This window comes from Protomyctophum bolini, assembly GCF_963924005.1.
Source record: "Protomyctophum bolini genome assembly, chromosome: 11".
In the NCBI taxonomy this organism is placed as follows: Eukaryota; Metazoa; Chordata; class Actinopteri; order Myctophiformes; family Myctophidae; genus Protomyctophum; species Protomyctophum bolini.
In genome coordinates this window covers 22,407,386-22,422,402 of record NC_137872.1, presented here as the reverse complement: position 1 = coordinate 22,422,402, position 15,017 = coordinate 22,407,386, and the positions used below count along the sequence as shown (strand labels likewise).

The 15,017-nt window shown below is 44.7% G+C and overlaps 1 protein-coding gene across 3 annotated transcripts in view; it reads left to right on the top strand.

Moving 5' to 3' along the window:
* The window catches only part of kank2 (KN motif and ankyrin repeat domains 2), a 31,928-nt gene extending 17,820 nt beyond the window's left edge, over positions 1-14,108 (top strand). Inside the window, exons 3-15 of one of the 3 annotated variants that reach the window (XM_080775362.1) lie at positions 323-405; positions 902-1,325; positions 2,291-2,486; positions 3,292-4,108; positions 4,720-4,929; positions 5,347-5,458; positions 6,130-6,801; positions 7,300-7,387; positions 8,152-8,371; positions 9,093-9,235; positions 10,224-10,424; positions 11,387-11,485; positions 12,135-14,108. In XM_080775362.1, the coding sequence (XP_080631488.1) occupies positions 369-405; positions 902-1,325; positions 2,291-2,486; positions 3,292-4,108; positions 4,720-4,929; positions 5,347-5,458; positions 6,130-6,801; positions 7,300-7,387; positions 8,152-8,371; positions 9,093-9,235; positions 10,224-10,424; positions 11,387-11,485; positions 12,135-12,188 (3,273 nt within the window). In that variant the 5' untranslated portion in view covers positions 323-368 and the 3' untranslated portion in view covers positions 12,189-14,108. Of the gene's footprint in view, positions 1-322; positions 406-901; positions 1,326-2,290; positions 2,487-3,291; positions 4,109-4,719; positions 4,930-5,343; positions 5,459-6,129; positions 6,802-7,299; positions 7,388-8,151; positions 8,372-9,092; positions 9,236-10,223; positions 10,425-11,386; positions 11,486-12,134 lie in introns of all 3 variants that reach the window. The other 2 variants (XM_080775361.1, XM_080775363.1) reach the window with 2 other exon arrangements.
* The last annotated feature ends 909 nt before the right edge of the window (positions 14,109-15,017 follow it).

The following is a 15,017-nucleotide window of genomic DNA, read 5'->3' as shown; positions in this document are numbered from 1 at the left end:
GGTTCTGGGAACACTGCAGCCCAGTGGTTCTGCAGCCCAGTGGTTCTGGGAACACTGCAGCCCAGTGGTTCTGGGAACACTGCAGCCCAGTGGTTCTCAAACAGTGCGCCAATTCTGTGGGATTTTGTGAAAACCACACATCATCATTTTTACACACAAAGTGTGAAAGTAGTAGCTTATCTACAAGCTCATCGCATTGCAATGCGTTGAGGGTCACATGCATTGTGAGCTTGAAGATCTTCTATTTCGACAGTCTGTGTTTTTAATAATTGTTCATTAATTCTTCTGCACCACTGATTCTTATTTATCTGTTTGTCCGCAGGTGAGAATTTGTGGGTGATTGTGTGAGGGACAGCCACCGGCTCATTATGGCTCAGGTGCTGCATATGGACCCCGGCTTCCCAGGTACTGTACAACTAAAATTTTGCTAGTGTCGGACAGAAACCTGCTATCTCCATATTCTTACGTTTTTTGAACAGTGTCAAGCAATAGTAGCAAAAATATAGCTGACTCATTATAAATAATACTGGATCGACTGGAATACAGGTTATTTTTTCCCATTTCCTGAATATTCCACCCAACACCGACGATTTATTCTTTTCAATTCATAATGGTTAATGTCGCCGAGATGTATGAATCTTATCAGCACTTAGCTTCCAAAATTCCATGTCATTTCAGAGTTACAGTATGATATTCTAAGCCTTGTCATGGTCAGCCTGCAGTCACTGCAGGCAGCAACATTCCACGTAATGTTGTTTGTCCCTCATTTGGAGATCCCTTCAGGGTGCGCAGGGAACGTAAACACACAGCTGCCCTGAAATAATGCTATTTTCTGAAGTCTGAGTCCGAGATTAGACGTCAGATTTCCGTCTGATTAAACTTGATTTCCTTCCACCTCAAGGGAAGCTCAACCCGCCCGCGCCCCCATCCCTGCATGGCAAGGAGCAGGAGGCTGCGTACTCGGTGGAGACGCCCTACGGCTACCGTCTGGACCTCGACTTCCTCAAGTATGTCAACGACATCGAGAAGGGCCACACCATCAAGCGGGTGCCCATGCAGAGGCGGCCGCGCTACGGCTCGCTGCCCCGCGGCTATACGGGCTACACGGGCTCCTGGTGGACCTCCACGGAGTCGCTGTGCTCCAACGCCAGCCAGGACAGCCGGCACTCGTCGTTCTCGTACTGCGCGCCGGGCTTCCACGGTGCCTCCCACAGGCCCGGCTTCAGCACAGCACGCGTGGAGAAGACCCTGCTGGACGCCCGCCGCAAGCTGGAGGAGGAGAGAGAGGCGCGGCGCTACTCCAACCTGGGCAGCATGCACAGCAGGTCCGTTGATTGTTGAATCCTATCAGTTTCAAATGGACAGAATGTCATTTTAGATCAGTGGTTCTCAAACCACTTTCATGGTTTTGTAGAGATGCCAGCACTCAATGAATGTCCTTTTCACATGTTTTATTACCTCTGACGAGTCAACGGACACGTTTTGACCAGGTGGGCCTTCCTCAGCAGTCAATCAGCGCTGAGGAAGGCCCACCTGGTCAAAACGTGTCCGTTGACTCGTCAGAGGTAATAAAACATGTGAAAAGGACATCCATTCAGTGCTGGTATTTCCTTCTTTCGATTGAATATCTTCAAACCTTGCACCTACAAGAATTTACCCTGTTAATTGTTGTGTTGCGGGTTGTCTGCTTCGGCAGTCTTTGTTTTCTCATCGTTTTGTAGAGACCCCAGAAGACTCTTCTGGGGTCTCTTTGTGTTGTTATACATTTTATAACGTGTCCAGTATAAAGTATAAAGTTTCCACCCTGTGACTGGGTCCAGGAGGGTGTAGTTGTACATCAAGATGCCTCACGCAGTCACGCTACAGAAACAGGAGATAGGCTCCTGCACTAGGGGCCTCATGGCTCGGCAAGGCTTACTACATTACTGGTTTAACAGATTCTGATGCTCAACTAATATTTCTGGGGACCCGTTGGAACCACCCCAAGGACCCCTGGAGGTCCCCAGATCCCACTTTGAGAAGATGAGAACCACTGATTTAGATAGCCGGTTGTTTAGACAGATGCTAGGTTCATTGTGGGGACCCCCTCGAAAACGAGATGCTGCAACTCATTCTCAAGGGGCTTATCCTCTAGTCACTAGTCTAGTGAAACGTTTACCTGGTATCCTAGTTAATTTGAGGTACACCACACTGTCCTCTCTGACTATTTATCATGTGTATTGACTATTGACTAGTCGCTCTGGATAAGCACGTCTGCTAAATACCTAAAATTGTAAAATGTGAATTGCAGCGTGGCCGGCTCCAACACCTCGCTGAGCAGCGCCCACAGCTTCAACCGCAGCGCTGCGGGCGGAGGAGGAGGGGGCTCCTACACCCCCGTCAGCTCGGGCCTGTCCACCCCCGTGTCGCCCACCCCCGCACACCTGCAGCACGTCAGGGAGCAGATGGCCGTGGCCCTCAGGAAGATCCGCGAGCTGGAGGAGCAGGTACGATCATCCTTCTATTGCAGTGATTCCCAAACTTGTCACTCATGTGAAGGACCCCCAAATTGACACTAATTAATTAGCCCGGCGCAGACCCCCATTTGAAGAGATATGCCAGGGACCCCCATAAGAGAAGGTTATAGCAGTGATTCTCAACCCGTTTAAATTTCAAGGACACCCCAGTTTGACATGAATTAGGTTACGGACCCCATTTAATGGCATTTCCATCTCTGAGAATGTTAATTTAGAGTGTACAAATGTATTTGTGTACATTTGTACACTCTCAGAGTTACAGACCCAAAGGGTCCATTTGGTTCCAAACTATCATTTAGCTGGAGACCCCCTGAACTCCCTCAAGGACCCCTGGGGGTCCCCAGACCCCAATTTGAGAACCACTGTTCTATTTATAAATTTCTCAATTCATCAAATTGTCGAAGCACCGTTTTTAAAAGATTTTAAAATTACTTGATTAACCATTTAAGTGGTATTTTATACCCAATGGTGTCATGCAGAATATAGTGCGTTGTGATCTTGTAGATCGGCTATTTTCACAAGTTTTGTGGCAGAAAGACACATCTCTCTGGCTGTATTTTGGTTTTGTTCCTTGTTTGTTTATGTTGACATTCATCCCTTGCAGGGACGTGTTATTCTCTGAGGGGAGGAGGAGCTTAGCCAGAGCTCTGATGTGCACAGAGTTGATTGATTGATTGATTGCAATAAAAGTGTGCCCTCTCTAATCAATTAAAGAACCTGGTATTATCCCTTTATGGGTAAGGATATGGAGTAACTGTTGCACCCCTCCCTCCAGGTGAAGACCATCCCTGTGCTGCAGGTGAAGATCTCCGTGCTGCAGGAGGAGAAGCGCCAGCTCAGCGTCCAGCTGAAGAGCCAGAAGTTCCTGGGCCACACGTTCAGCCGGGGGGTCCGGCCCAGAGGGGAGCTCTACATCGACATCCCCGAGGAGGAGGCCAGCGCGGCGGGGCTCAACAAGGACACCCCGGGGACACCCAAGGGGTCCCTGTCGCCGGCTGCTTTCGCCCCCGACGGCTCCAAGCAAGACTCCGGCTGCGAGATCGAGGACACGATTGTGGCGGGCGCGCGGGGGCCGGACGGGAAGAGGGAGGTGCGCACGGTCGGGGTGGGACCGGACGAGGGCGGCGGTGGCGGGGGCAGTCATCAGGTAGGCGTCGGCGTCCGGGAGCAAGACCTGGGGCTGCTGCCAGAGGCCGAGGCCCTGAGGACCCGGGTGGGGCAGCTGGAGGCGCAGCTGCAGAAGGCGCTGCATGAGCTGCAGGCCGCGCAGCGACAGGTTGAGGCCGCGAGGAGGGAGAGGGAGCGAGCTCCGGCCCCGCAGGCGGAGCACCCGGTCATGGAGACCAGTGTGAGCTGTCGGGAGCCGCCGTCGGGCCGCCGTCTGCAGACAGTGGTCAGCTTCACGCCGCACAGCCAGCGGACGGAGCAGAGGACTGTGGGCATCCAGGTGTACACGCTGGAGCAGCCAACCGTGGTGGAGGTGGGCACGTTGCTACGGGCAGAGAGCTGTAGCGCCCCCTGTGTGCAGCCGGCTGCCGCTACAGTCCCAGAGGGCCAGCACAGAGGACATAGTGACGCTCCCACTCCGGAGGGTAGGTTCTGTATTCTGTGTTCCGTAAATTAATAATTAGGGGTTCATCGTCTTGCTCAAGGACACTCCGCTCTACCCCTGAGCCACTGGGCTCAGGCTACACAATAGGCTATATAAAAGTATGAACAAGTATTGCATCTTGGACAATATGGAATGTGAACAGCTGTAAGCTCAACATCTTGAAACAACTCTCTCTGACGCAGATGGAACATTATAATCTCAATGTCACAATTAGTTTGTGTCAGAATTATTGTCTCCGCCAGGCTGAGGGCTGATCCTCTGCCCCAAACTTTTCACACTGCCCTGTTTTAGTGTCATTAGCGTGATACAATCAAAACTGACAGGTTCTCCTGTTGCATTTTTCTTTTTTCTACTTTTCTTTCTACACACTTTTTGCTACTACTACTGATTTTGTCCAAACCTCACCCAAATTGTGTCACCTGTATTATGACTGGATTCCAAACTTTGCTGGCCCACAATTAGCTACTAGGCCTGTGGGAGACCTGCGTGTAGCACATTTGTCTAGTTATTGTTATTCATTTATTTTGCTCAAAAATGTTCTTTCAATTCCATGTGTTAAACAATGTGTCCCTCACTGTGTTCCTTCGTCAGACGCTCCAGTTGAGTTGCCAATAGCAATCAGCTCCAAACAGGTACGAGATGTGCTAAGGAGTGAGCTGTCTACCTCTGTGCCTCTGGCTAATCCTGCCATTGCCATGAGCTCCACTGCTAATCAGATGGCTTCATCACATGTGAAAGTAGAAACACACCAGCACACCACCGTAGAAGCCATCCAGTGTCAAGAAGGCTTGTCCAAGCCAGGTAATTATAGCTCCATATCACTTTCCAACTGAAACTGATAGAGCCCAACCGATGCCATCCAGATTTTGCAGAGTGCTAGACGAATCATTTTATTGTATTTAACCACTAAAGCCTTATTCAGAAATGTAAAAAAACAAAATACTAGCCAATAAGCTCACAACATGCCATGTTGCTTTCAACTTGCAACGCATGTAGATCTGCTATTTTGAAACCTTTTAAAAAGTGTTGAAACATTTTGAAAGTCTTTTCACTTATAATGACACCATCTAGTTAAAATGACATCTGCTGCATAATTACAGATGCTGATGTCATGGCCGATATATAATAGGACACAGTGATCGGGCTCTAAAACGGACCTCAACTCATGTTTGAAAGTCTGAGTATTCATCTTGTGATTTGTATCTGTCTGCTCAGCAGCCTCGGCCTCGCCCCAGTCGTCTCTGAGGTCCATCATGAAGCGGAAAGCAGAGGGTGAACCTGGTTCTCCATCCACCAAGAAAAACCTACAGTTCATTGGAGTCAATGGAGGGTAAGGGTCAGGCAGATTGCATTGTAACAACAATTTGATGCTCTGAACTGTGGGAACCATTTATTTATGTTTGTTTGTTGTTTGTTTTCTGTTATTGTATGAAATATATTTGTTCATTCTCAGTTCTCATGTTGAGTTCCTGAGCTTTCTCGCAAAAGAGAAGGAAAAAAAAGGTCCTTGTCAAAAGGGAGTGAAAATCTGGTATACTTTGATAAGTCTCTGGAGTGGACAAGTAGTCTACTGAAAATGTCAAAAGGAAGTACAGGGATGATTGATGATAAGATGATTGTGTAAGTAAGTAAGTGCTCCATATTACAGAATTCCCTTTTTCTGGTAGTTTTTTAACTCCTTGATGTTTCCCTCAGGAATGTAAACACTGGGGTGTGGAGCTAGCCTATATTTGGCACACCACAAATTACCATTAAATGGTGGGCCTCTTGACTAAAACCTAATTTATACTTCATTGTACGACGTTGTCATGCACCAAAATAGCCGACCTACTGTACAAGCTCACACCACGTCACATATGTGGCGTGGCGTGAGCTTGTAGGTCTGCTATTTTTGGCACACAGCACAACCCCGTACGACCGAGCATAGATTCGGCTCAAGACAATCTAATGACCACAGATACAACATATTACCGATTGACAGAGAAGCGTGTTGTCTCGTAGGTACGAGTCCACCTCATCTGAAGACAGCAGCAGTGAGAGCTCCGAGGAGAGTGACTCCAGCGAATACCACGAAGCCAGAGAGAAGCTGACAGAGTCCACAGTCCAGCACCAGCAGAACAAAGCCACTCCAGAGGAGCATTCCCAGCCCCAGGAAACCAACCTCACACCTCAGCAGACTGCCATCATCAGCCTACCAGTTGCCATTCCTGACACTCAACCAAGCACCAGCCAAGATGAGGCCAGCGAGTCACCGGCCATGAACACTGTGGTACAAACATGTGCCTCTCAGTCGCCAGGCGCTGACCTTACTCTCCCCTGTCCAGAGAATGACTCTGCACCCGAAAAGAGCATCAGCCTATCATCAGAAACAAACACCGTCCTTCAGGAGACTACCTCCCCATCATCTAGCACTGAACATACTTTTGAACCAAGCTCTGTCACAGTGACTTGTTCCACACCGCCCTGCACCACTCAGACTGAAACCACTGATCCTGCCCAGCAGCAGCACACCGTCCAATCAGAAACAACTGACCTCGCCCCTCAGCAGGGGACAAGCCAATCAGACTCAGAACAGAGCTCCCAGATAAGGATAGCCCAGTCGTCTTCTTCAAATCCAGCAACCGAGAGCAACCCTAATGACACTGCATCAGCTTCAGACAAACAGCAAAGCAGGTAAACACATTAAACAATGTTCAAAGTGTCCAGTGGAATTTCAGGGAATTGAAAGAAATAACCTGCGTGGCAATCCAACGTAGTCATTATGTATTCCCAAGCTGCTCTTGTTAATACTTTTCATTCAATATTTATAACACACATACGCACAAACAAATGCTTATTTGTGATCTTATAGATCTACTATTTTTGCTGCTCTTGAATCACTGTAGTATGACGTAAGAGATAGGGTATTATTTTGTCCTGAAAGAAACCATAATATCATATTGAAATATGGAGTTATGAAGTATCTGCTCGACAATAACGAAGGTTAGATCTGTCACATACTGTATGATTGAGCTGAAGCCAATTTTTTTCTTCAGCGAAAAAGGTGTTTGCTCAACAGTAAATGATGTACAGTATCGTCCCGCTGAATAGACCCGAACAAATCTTCGCTAAAGCATACATGTGTCTTTATGAGTGTGCATCAAAGGGCTGATATTGTATTGTGTTTAATAGACTGGAACTGAGTGACACTGTGCTGGCAGCTCTTCATGCCCTGCAGAAAGCCCTGGGGGAGCCCAACGCCTTCAGCCAGCAGGAGGCGGTATGTATCCTCTTTGTTACAAAATACATGACTGTGTAGCATGTGTAGTACAGAGACAAAGAAAACAAAATACATGTGTAGCATGTGTAGTACAGAGACAAATGAATAATCGCGACAAATGCTTTATTGCACCACAAAAGCATCTGTAGCGTTTTTGGGCTCAAAGCTCTTCCTCAGACTGAGGAAGGCTGTGACGTTTCGATCATTCATTGGAGCCCTCGTTGTGCGAGCGTTTATTTATTTGTCTCTGCTTACTTTTCGTTGCTCAGCACCTGCCCAAGTTTAGGTTGGGGATGTGCATGTTGTTTTCTTTTTTGCATGTGTAGTACAGACACAAGGAAAAACACACTAATGTCAAGACGTATCAACATTGTAATCCGTGTTCAAACAATGAAAGAATTGGGAACGATTTAAAAACAACTGCATAGAAGGACATTCAATTCTGAAGTTTCTCCTCTAGGCAGTGATCATACATACTTAGGCTTGTGTGTGTGTGTGTGTGTGTGTGTGTGTGTGTGTGTGTGTGTGTGTGTGTGTGTGTGTGTGTGTGTGTGTGTGTGTGTGTGTGTGTGTGTGTGTGTGTGTGTGTGTGTGTGTGTGTGTGTGTGTGTGTGTGTGTGTGTAAGACAGTCGTCTGTTGAGAATAAGGTGGTAGACTTTGGCACATTTTGTTAGTACAGTGTTTACCTCACAGTTTATTTATATCACCAAAAAAATCATTAAAATGAAAGAAAAAACATTGTGTGTGTGTTAATTCTACTCAGAGGACGGCCTACACGACGGTTCTGCAGGAGTGGCTGCGCGTGTCCTGTCACAAGAACGCTGACACAGCTGTGGTCAGAGCCTACATGGACACGTTTGCCTCCATCTCCCCCCAGCTGCTGGAGTTTGTGATCAACATGGCCGACGGCAACGGGAACACAGCGCTGCACTACACCGTCTCCCACTCCAACTTCCCTGTGGTCAAACTGCTACTAGACACCGGTGAGCCATCTGCAAAACCTGGAATAGTTAAATAAAGTGTTTAGGGCTGCAAGCAACTATCAAGCTTAGCAACTGTGTGTGTGTGTGTGTGTGTGTGTGTGTGTGTGTGTGTGTGTGTGTGTGTGTGTGTGTGTGTGTGTGTGTGTGTGTGTGTGTGTGTGTGTGTGTGTGTGTGTGTGTGTGTGTGTGTGTGTGTGTGTGTGTGTGTGTGTGTGTGTGTGTGTGTGCACGTGTGCGTGCGTGCGTGTGCGCACATGCACTTGCGTGCGCACTGCGCACATGCACGTCCCAGCTAGAATCCCAGCTAGACTTTTCAAATCAATCCAGTTTTCAAGTCACACTACAATCTTTTAAGTGAATAAATAACTACAACAATATTACTGTACTGGATCACCAATAATTTTCTCCAGAAGGTTTCAAGTTGATTTTCATAGCCTAATGAAATGACCAGGATCTAGTGGCTTCCTTGAAAAGCAAACAAACAGTCATGCTTGGGGAAATGGTCTGCAGTAATGGTCATGTATACCCTTGGGCCTTGAGTCATGCTGTACACAGTGAGTCATATAGAGTCAGACCAGCAGTATGTAGCCTGTGGTCCTGTAATACTGTAAGTGTGACACGTAGCCTTACAGGATATCCTTCTCTAACATGTCACATGTTACCTAATTCTCTGTGCCGTTGGCAATATCTGCCACAAACCATTATCTTCTGTACTTGCCAGGCCTTTGTAATGCTGACAAGCAGAACAAGGCAGGCTACACGGCCATCATGCTCACAGCCCTGGCAGCCTTCCACTCCGACAGTGACCTTCACACAGTCCTGCAGCTGCTGCGCACTGGGGATGTCAACGCCAAGGCCAGCCAGGTATGCCCTCTGCTGGTACAGAGGGCTCACTGCACCTCCAAGCTACACTGCCTTATCGTGAAAGAACTTGACCACAAACAAACATATTCAGTATTGGCAGTGGCAACGAACTGCTACATTGGCAACATTATGAAGAGCAGAACTTTTAAATAATGCTACTTTCAATAGAAATGCAACTTAACAATTATTTGACAGTTGACCTCAAAGCATCTTCAATTCTTATCACTGTAAATCTGGAAGCATTGCTCACCACCTAGCATTCAGTCGTGACTCGTGATGAGCACTGGAACATAACTTACACTCATTTTACAATGTACACATTTTGCTGATGCAGCCTAAGCTCTACTACAGCATTGTGTTCCCCGCTGCCTCTACAGAATTGTTTGTGAAGAGTTTATTTTTAGAACAACATAATTCATTCTATTGCTTGCTTACACTGTTTCCAGCCAACTCTGTATGGCAAAAATGACAAAATACAGCCCCACCTGTGTAGCAGCATCACTTCAAATGAACTGAGAATGAATAAGTAACCTACATAAGGTTTTTAGAGCAATCCCAAACTGAAACATAATTGATTGTTCCCAGAGCGTGATAAATGATCACCGCCCTTTCATTGCTGATGAAGCAAATTTAAATTTAAATACAGTATACATGTATTTAAATGTTTATCTGCTAAATCATCCAATATCCTTGAAGGTCCTTTTTGTTGGATGGACAAAACATTTCAAAGGGCTTACCTTCAGATTTTCACACCAAAAATAGTACTTTGTGGTGAGCGACAGCGTCATATGTTGAAATATGACTAAATGTGTGTGTGTGTGTGTGTGTGTGTGTGTGTCTGTGTCTGTGTCTGTGTGTGTGTGTGTGTGTGTGTGTGTGTGTGTGTGTGTGTGTGTGTGTGTGTGTGTGTGTGTGTGTGTGTGTGTGTGTGTGTGTGTGTGTGTGTGTGTGCGTGTCTGTGCGTGCGTGTGCGTGCATATCTCTATAGGCTGGTCAGACAGCGCTGATGCTGGCAGTCAGCCATGGTCGAGGGGACATGGTCAGGGCGCTGCTCTCCTGCGGGGCCCAGGTCAACATTCGCGATGACGACGGCTCCACGGCGCTCATGTGCGCGTGCGAGCACGGACACGTGGACATTGTTCAACAGCTACTGTCCGTGCCAGGCTGCGACGCCACGCTCACAGATAACGTGAGTTCCCTTCCTCGCCCCTGTAGCTGGCTGAGCCTCTTGTTTTCAGATGAACCCATTATCTCACCCCCTCCTTTCCATCTGTTCCAATTATTTAAAGCTGCCTTGTGTGATAAGCACCCCCTACTGGTAAACAAGGGGAATTGCCACAATAAGCTGCTGCTTGCACAACATTGTGAGGCTCCAGTTTTGTTACGGTACATAGTAATACCTGAGTGGATTCTTCAGTGTATTTAAGCAATGACCAATTAAAGCGGTTATACAGCTACTTTTTGCAGAGATGCAGATCGTTGTAGTGGCTATTTAACCCTAATACTGTTATAAAAGTCATAATTCATATTGTGTCATAACAGGACTACCTCGTTCTTTGGTGTGTCACCCAGATGGTGCCTAAACCCTAACCTTTCACTTGACCCAAACTATGCCTAACCTTAACCCTAACCTCACAAACACTATGCCTAACCCTAACCTTAACCCTAACCTCACATAAACTATGCCTGAATCTCAAAAACATGTCGACCTGGGCGAAACACACAGGAAAAGACAGAGTATTTTGGAGAGCCGGTGTCATAACGCAGTAGTCGAAACTGGGAAATTTAAACACATTTAAAACCAATACAAATAAACTATGGCTGAATTTATTGTTTGGTAGCGCCTTTATATCTCAATTAATTATTATCTAGCTTTTTGCATTTATTGATAGATTAACAGTAGCTTGACAGGAAAGGGGGAGAGAGAGGGGGGGGGGGGGGAAGACACGCAGAAAAGAAAGGTCGTCGGGATCGGAACTCAAACCCACAACACGCTGTCTAGGATTACCAGCCTGTAGGTGCCTGGACCGCTCGGCCAGCCCAGGCCATCTTACTTGAGAAGGACACTTCTCAAGCCTTGTGAATATCACAAATATTGCACAACAATCGCACGGTGTAAGTTTGAACAGCGTTGTCATTGTCCTGTGTTAGGATGGCAGCACAGCCCTGTCCATCGCCCTGGAGGCCAGTCAGAACGACATCGCTGTGCTTCTCTATGCACACCTCAACTTTGCTAAGCCTCCTTCCCCGGTGAGTGCTTCCGTATATAGTAGATAGATTTACCCTTGTTGCATGAAGACCTATATGTCCCATAACTTCGATGATACACCTGTCACACGGTTCCAGTGAAGTGCACCTTAACCACCTTAACCCCAGCATCCTGAGTGTGTACTTGTCCATCTTCTATTCAGCAAACGTTTTGCCCACAATAACGGAAAACACTGCATGGCGGCATGTTTATGTACACATCTGCATATGATGCTATTCTAATTCTTTGTGCACATACCTGCTACTACATTTTGCTATTTGTATACCGGATGCGTACTGTATGTGTATATCCATTGAATTATTTGACCATCCTGTGTTTTGCTTCTGCTCACTATCTATATCTTCTCCCTTCACACGAAAATAAAAAATACGAAAATTATTTCAGCCACTTCATTAGACCTGAAAACCTGTGATGTGACTTTAAAGTAGATCCTGATGGATGGATGGATGGATGGATGGATGGATGGATGGATGGATGGATGGATGGATGGATAGATAGATAGATAGATAGATAGATAGATAGATAGATAGATAGATAGATAGATAGATAGATAGATAGATAGATGGATGGATAGATAGCACATTCTTCAAGATTGTGAAGAATCTGTTTCCTCTTTGTCTTCATTTCTAGGTTTCACCAAAGTCTCCCCTCCTGGGTTCCCCGCCTGCCGGTGAATCAAAGTGACCCCCCACCACCATGCTGCCTGTCACACCACCAGGCCCTTGGCCACTTCACAACACATGCTCATATTTCACTGTCATTCTTTATCTATGTCACTGAGAAAGAAGGGTTATGTTATGTGTGCTTGTGTGCATGCATGCGTGCAGCGTGTGCGTGCGTGCGTGCGACGTGCGTGCGTGCGTGTGCATGTGTGTCATCCTCAGCGATAGCACTTGGTGTCATTTGAATACACTGCACACTAAAATCTTCAGAGTTATTTTAACACTCTCCCTCTAAGTTACAAATGGATGAATTAACACTGAGGATTTTACTGTGTGTGCATTGTATACAGTGTTCTGTAATATATAATCCCAGAATGGTGGTTGACATACTATACGTCTCTCCAGGATGGTTGTACTGTGTGCGTTGTCAGCTTGAAGATCAGTTCCGGTCGGCAAGCGACACTAACAAGTCGTGCAATGCCATATACATTGAGCTTCAGTCAGTTATGTTAAGTTCGTTATGCAGGTCATTATTTGAAACTTCTTGTTTTATTCCAAGTGGATCTTTTACTAGTTTATGCCTAACACAGTGTATTGTCACTGTAATTATTTGCTCTGCCACGGTTTATAAATGTATTTTGTGTCACCGTCATGTACAATCATTCATGGAATGAATTCATTGGAACAAAAGCCAGCAATGTCACAGATAAGTGTCCTTTATCAAATGCATCGGTTAGCTTATTGGTGCTGCAAACGTTCTTAACTTCTTATACAAAACACATCTTATTATACAATATATCAAGATTTATTTACCGTAGAATATTTTTGATAGTGTTTTTTTAGTCTTAATTAAATGTCACAATTTCCTGATCACGCTTTTATTTCCTATGGTGACAGTTACTATACCTTATATCAAACCTTTGTAATGGAATAGTTTGGGGTTTTCACGTTTGCTATTCCACATCATTACATTCCGGTCAAGTAGTTGAAAACCATTGAGCACTACGGTTGCTGGGTTCGTGACTATTTTTGAAATACCCTTTGCGCTATCAAGCCCAAATGTAAAAACATGACTTGTTCCATTAACTACAGATAACCACCTGTCAAAGTTATTCAATGATGAAAAGGTCTCACATTGTTTGATGTGTCGATCACATTTCCTATGACGAGCCCAAACATATAACGACTACAGTATAACATTGTATGTTGGTGATCAGTGTATGGGTGCACCAACACAGGCCTGGGATCAGCGAGGTATAGAGGGGGGAAAGCTTTTGTATTTAACTGACACGGTTACTTTCTGAAAGTTATGGTACTATATTATGAGTATTTTCATACATGAAGGTATTTTGGAAGGTTGTAAAAAAAAAGAAAAAGAAAAGATGAAGAAAGAAATGAAGCGATAATGACTGACACGAGAAGAACTTGTGCTTTTGAGATGTAATGTTTTGTGAGTGCTGATAGATTTGAAGGTGAAACCACCTCTTACATGATGCATCCTGTTAGGAAGGTGAAACCACCTCTTACATGATGCATCCTGTTAGGAATTGAAAGGCAACTACAAAGTGTTTTTTGATGTAACATAAAAATAAAAATGATATATATGTCATTATGCTAAACTAGCAGTGATGCATAGAATCAGATTCCTAGAAAAATATGTATTGTATTCATGTCAGAATTTGCCTCCGCCCACACCTTTCATATTCACTTTTGAGCAGTTGACCTTTTATAAACTTTCTAATTTTTTTAATTTAACTGTCTTTCTCTTTTTATACATTTGAATCGTTTTTCCACAACTACTTTATCTAATCGCACAAGTTTTTGTTTTTATGTTTGTTTTATTAAGCGTGTAAAATCCCAGGTTGTTTTCATCCTATTTTCTGCTTGTGCATTTTGGAAGAAAATTAAATAAATCTGGACAGCACTGCTTTTACAGCTACTATATCTGTGTAGACTGTGTGTGTAGTAAGGTGGATGTGGTAGGCATATTCAATATAACGAAGTTTGGTGAACATTTGTAAGTCCACCAGAGGGCACTGTAACGTCATTTTACTTTACCTTGAGGCTTGAGTTGCGCGCACCTGCCGAAGGCAGACAAAAAGATGGGCCAAGTTGGCCAACCACTTGTTTTGTGCATTATAATAGCCTACCAATGTTTTGTACATTATAATAATACAATACAATAAAATGATCCAATCTCTCTAACCTCAACAATCTAAAAGGAATCAAACAAACATTCATACAAACTTCACTTGCCATTCAAAATAATTACAAAGGATATCTTGACTTACAGCATATGTTTTGTATTCTGTCTAGATAGTCGATGATAAACACAACACAATTGCAAAACAATTATGAAAGCATGAAACATTGCTATACAGTACACTGTGGCCGTGAGTGGTCTGTTAATTGCTGCTCTCATTTCCTTCTGCTTATTGGTTTGGTAGAATTTCATGTCTCGCCCATCATCAGCTTGAGTGCCATGGGCGGAGGTACTGTAGTTTAAAGATAAGCATTACGTGTATCGATTAGCATTAGTCCAAATATTGGGACTCGATGTCAATTAAATGATCACAGTCAGCAAGTTGGTTTTATTTTTATGATGAGGATACTTTAATGATTAAAGTATATGATTATTGATTATCCCCATTTCTATAGATTTCTTCACCATTTCTGTTTGTGAAATCAAATTTGACGAATAGTGAATTAATTAATTAACAGTGAAATTAGGCTGTGTTCTTATACTGTGTTTATACTGTGTTCTTGGGTATATATTTATTAATTTCCCTTTTTTTGCGGAAATTAGCTGATAATATTATATAACCAAATAAAGAATAATTTCGTTTGTTTA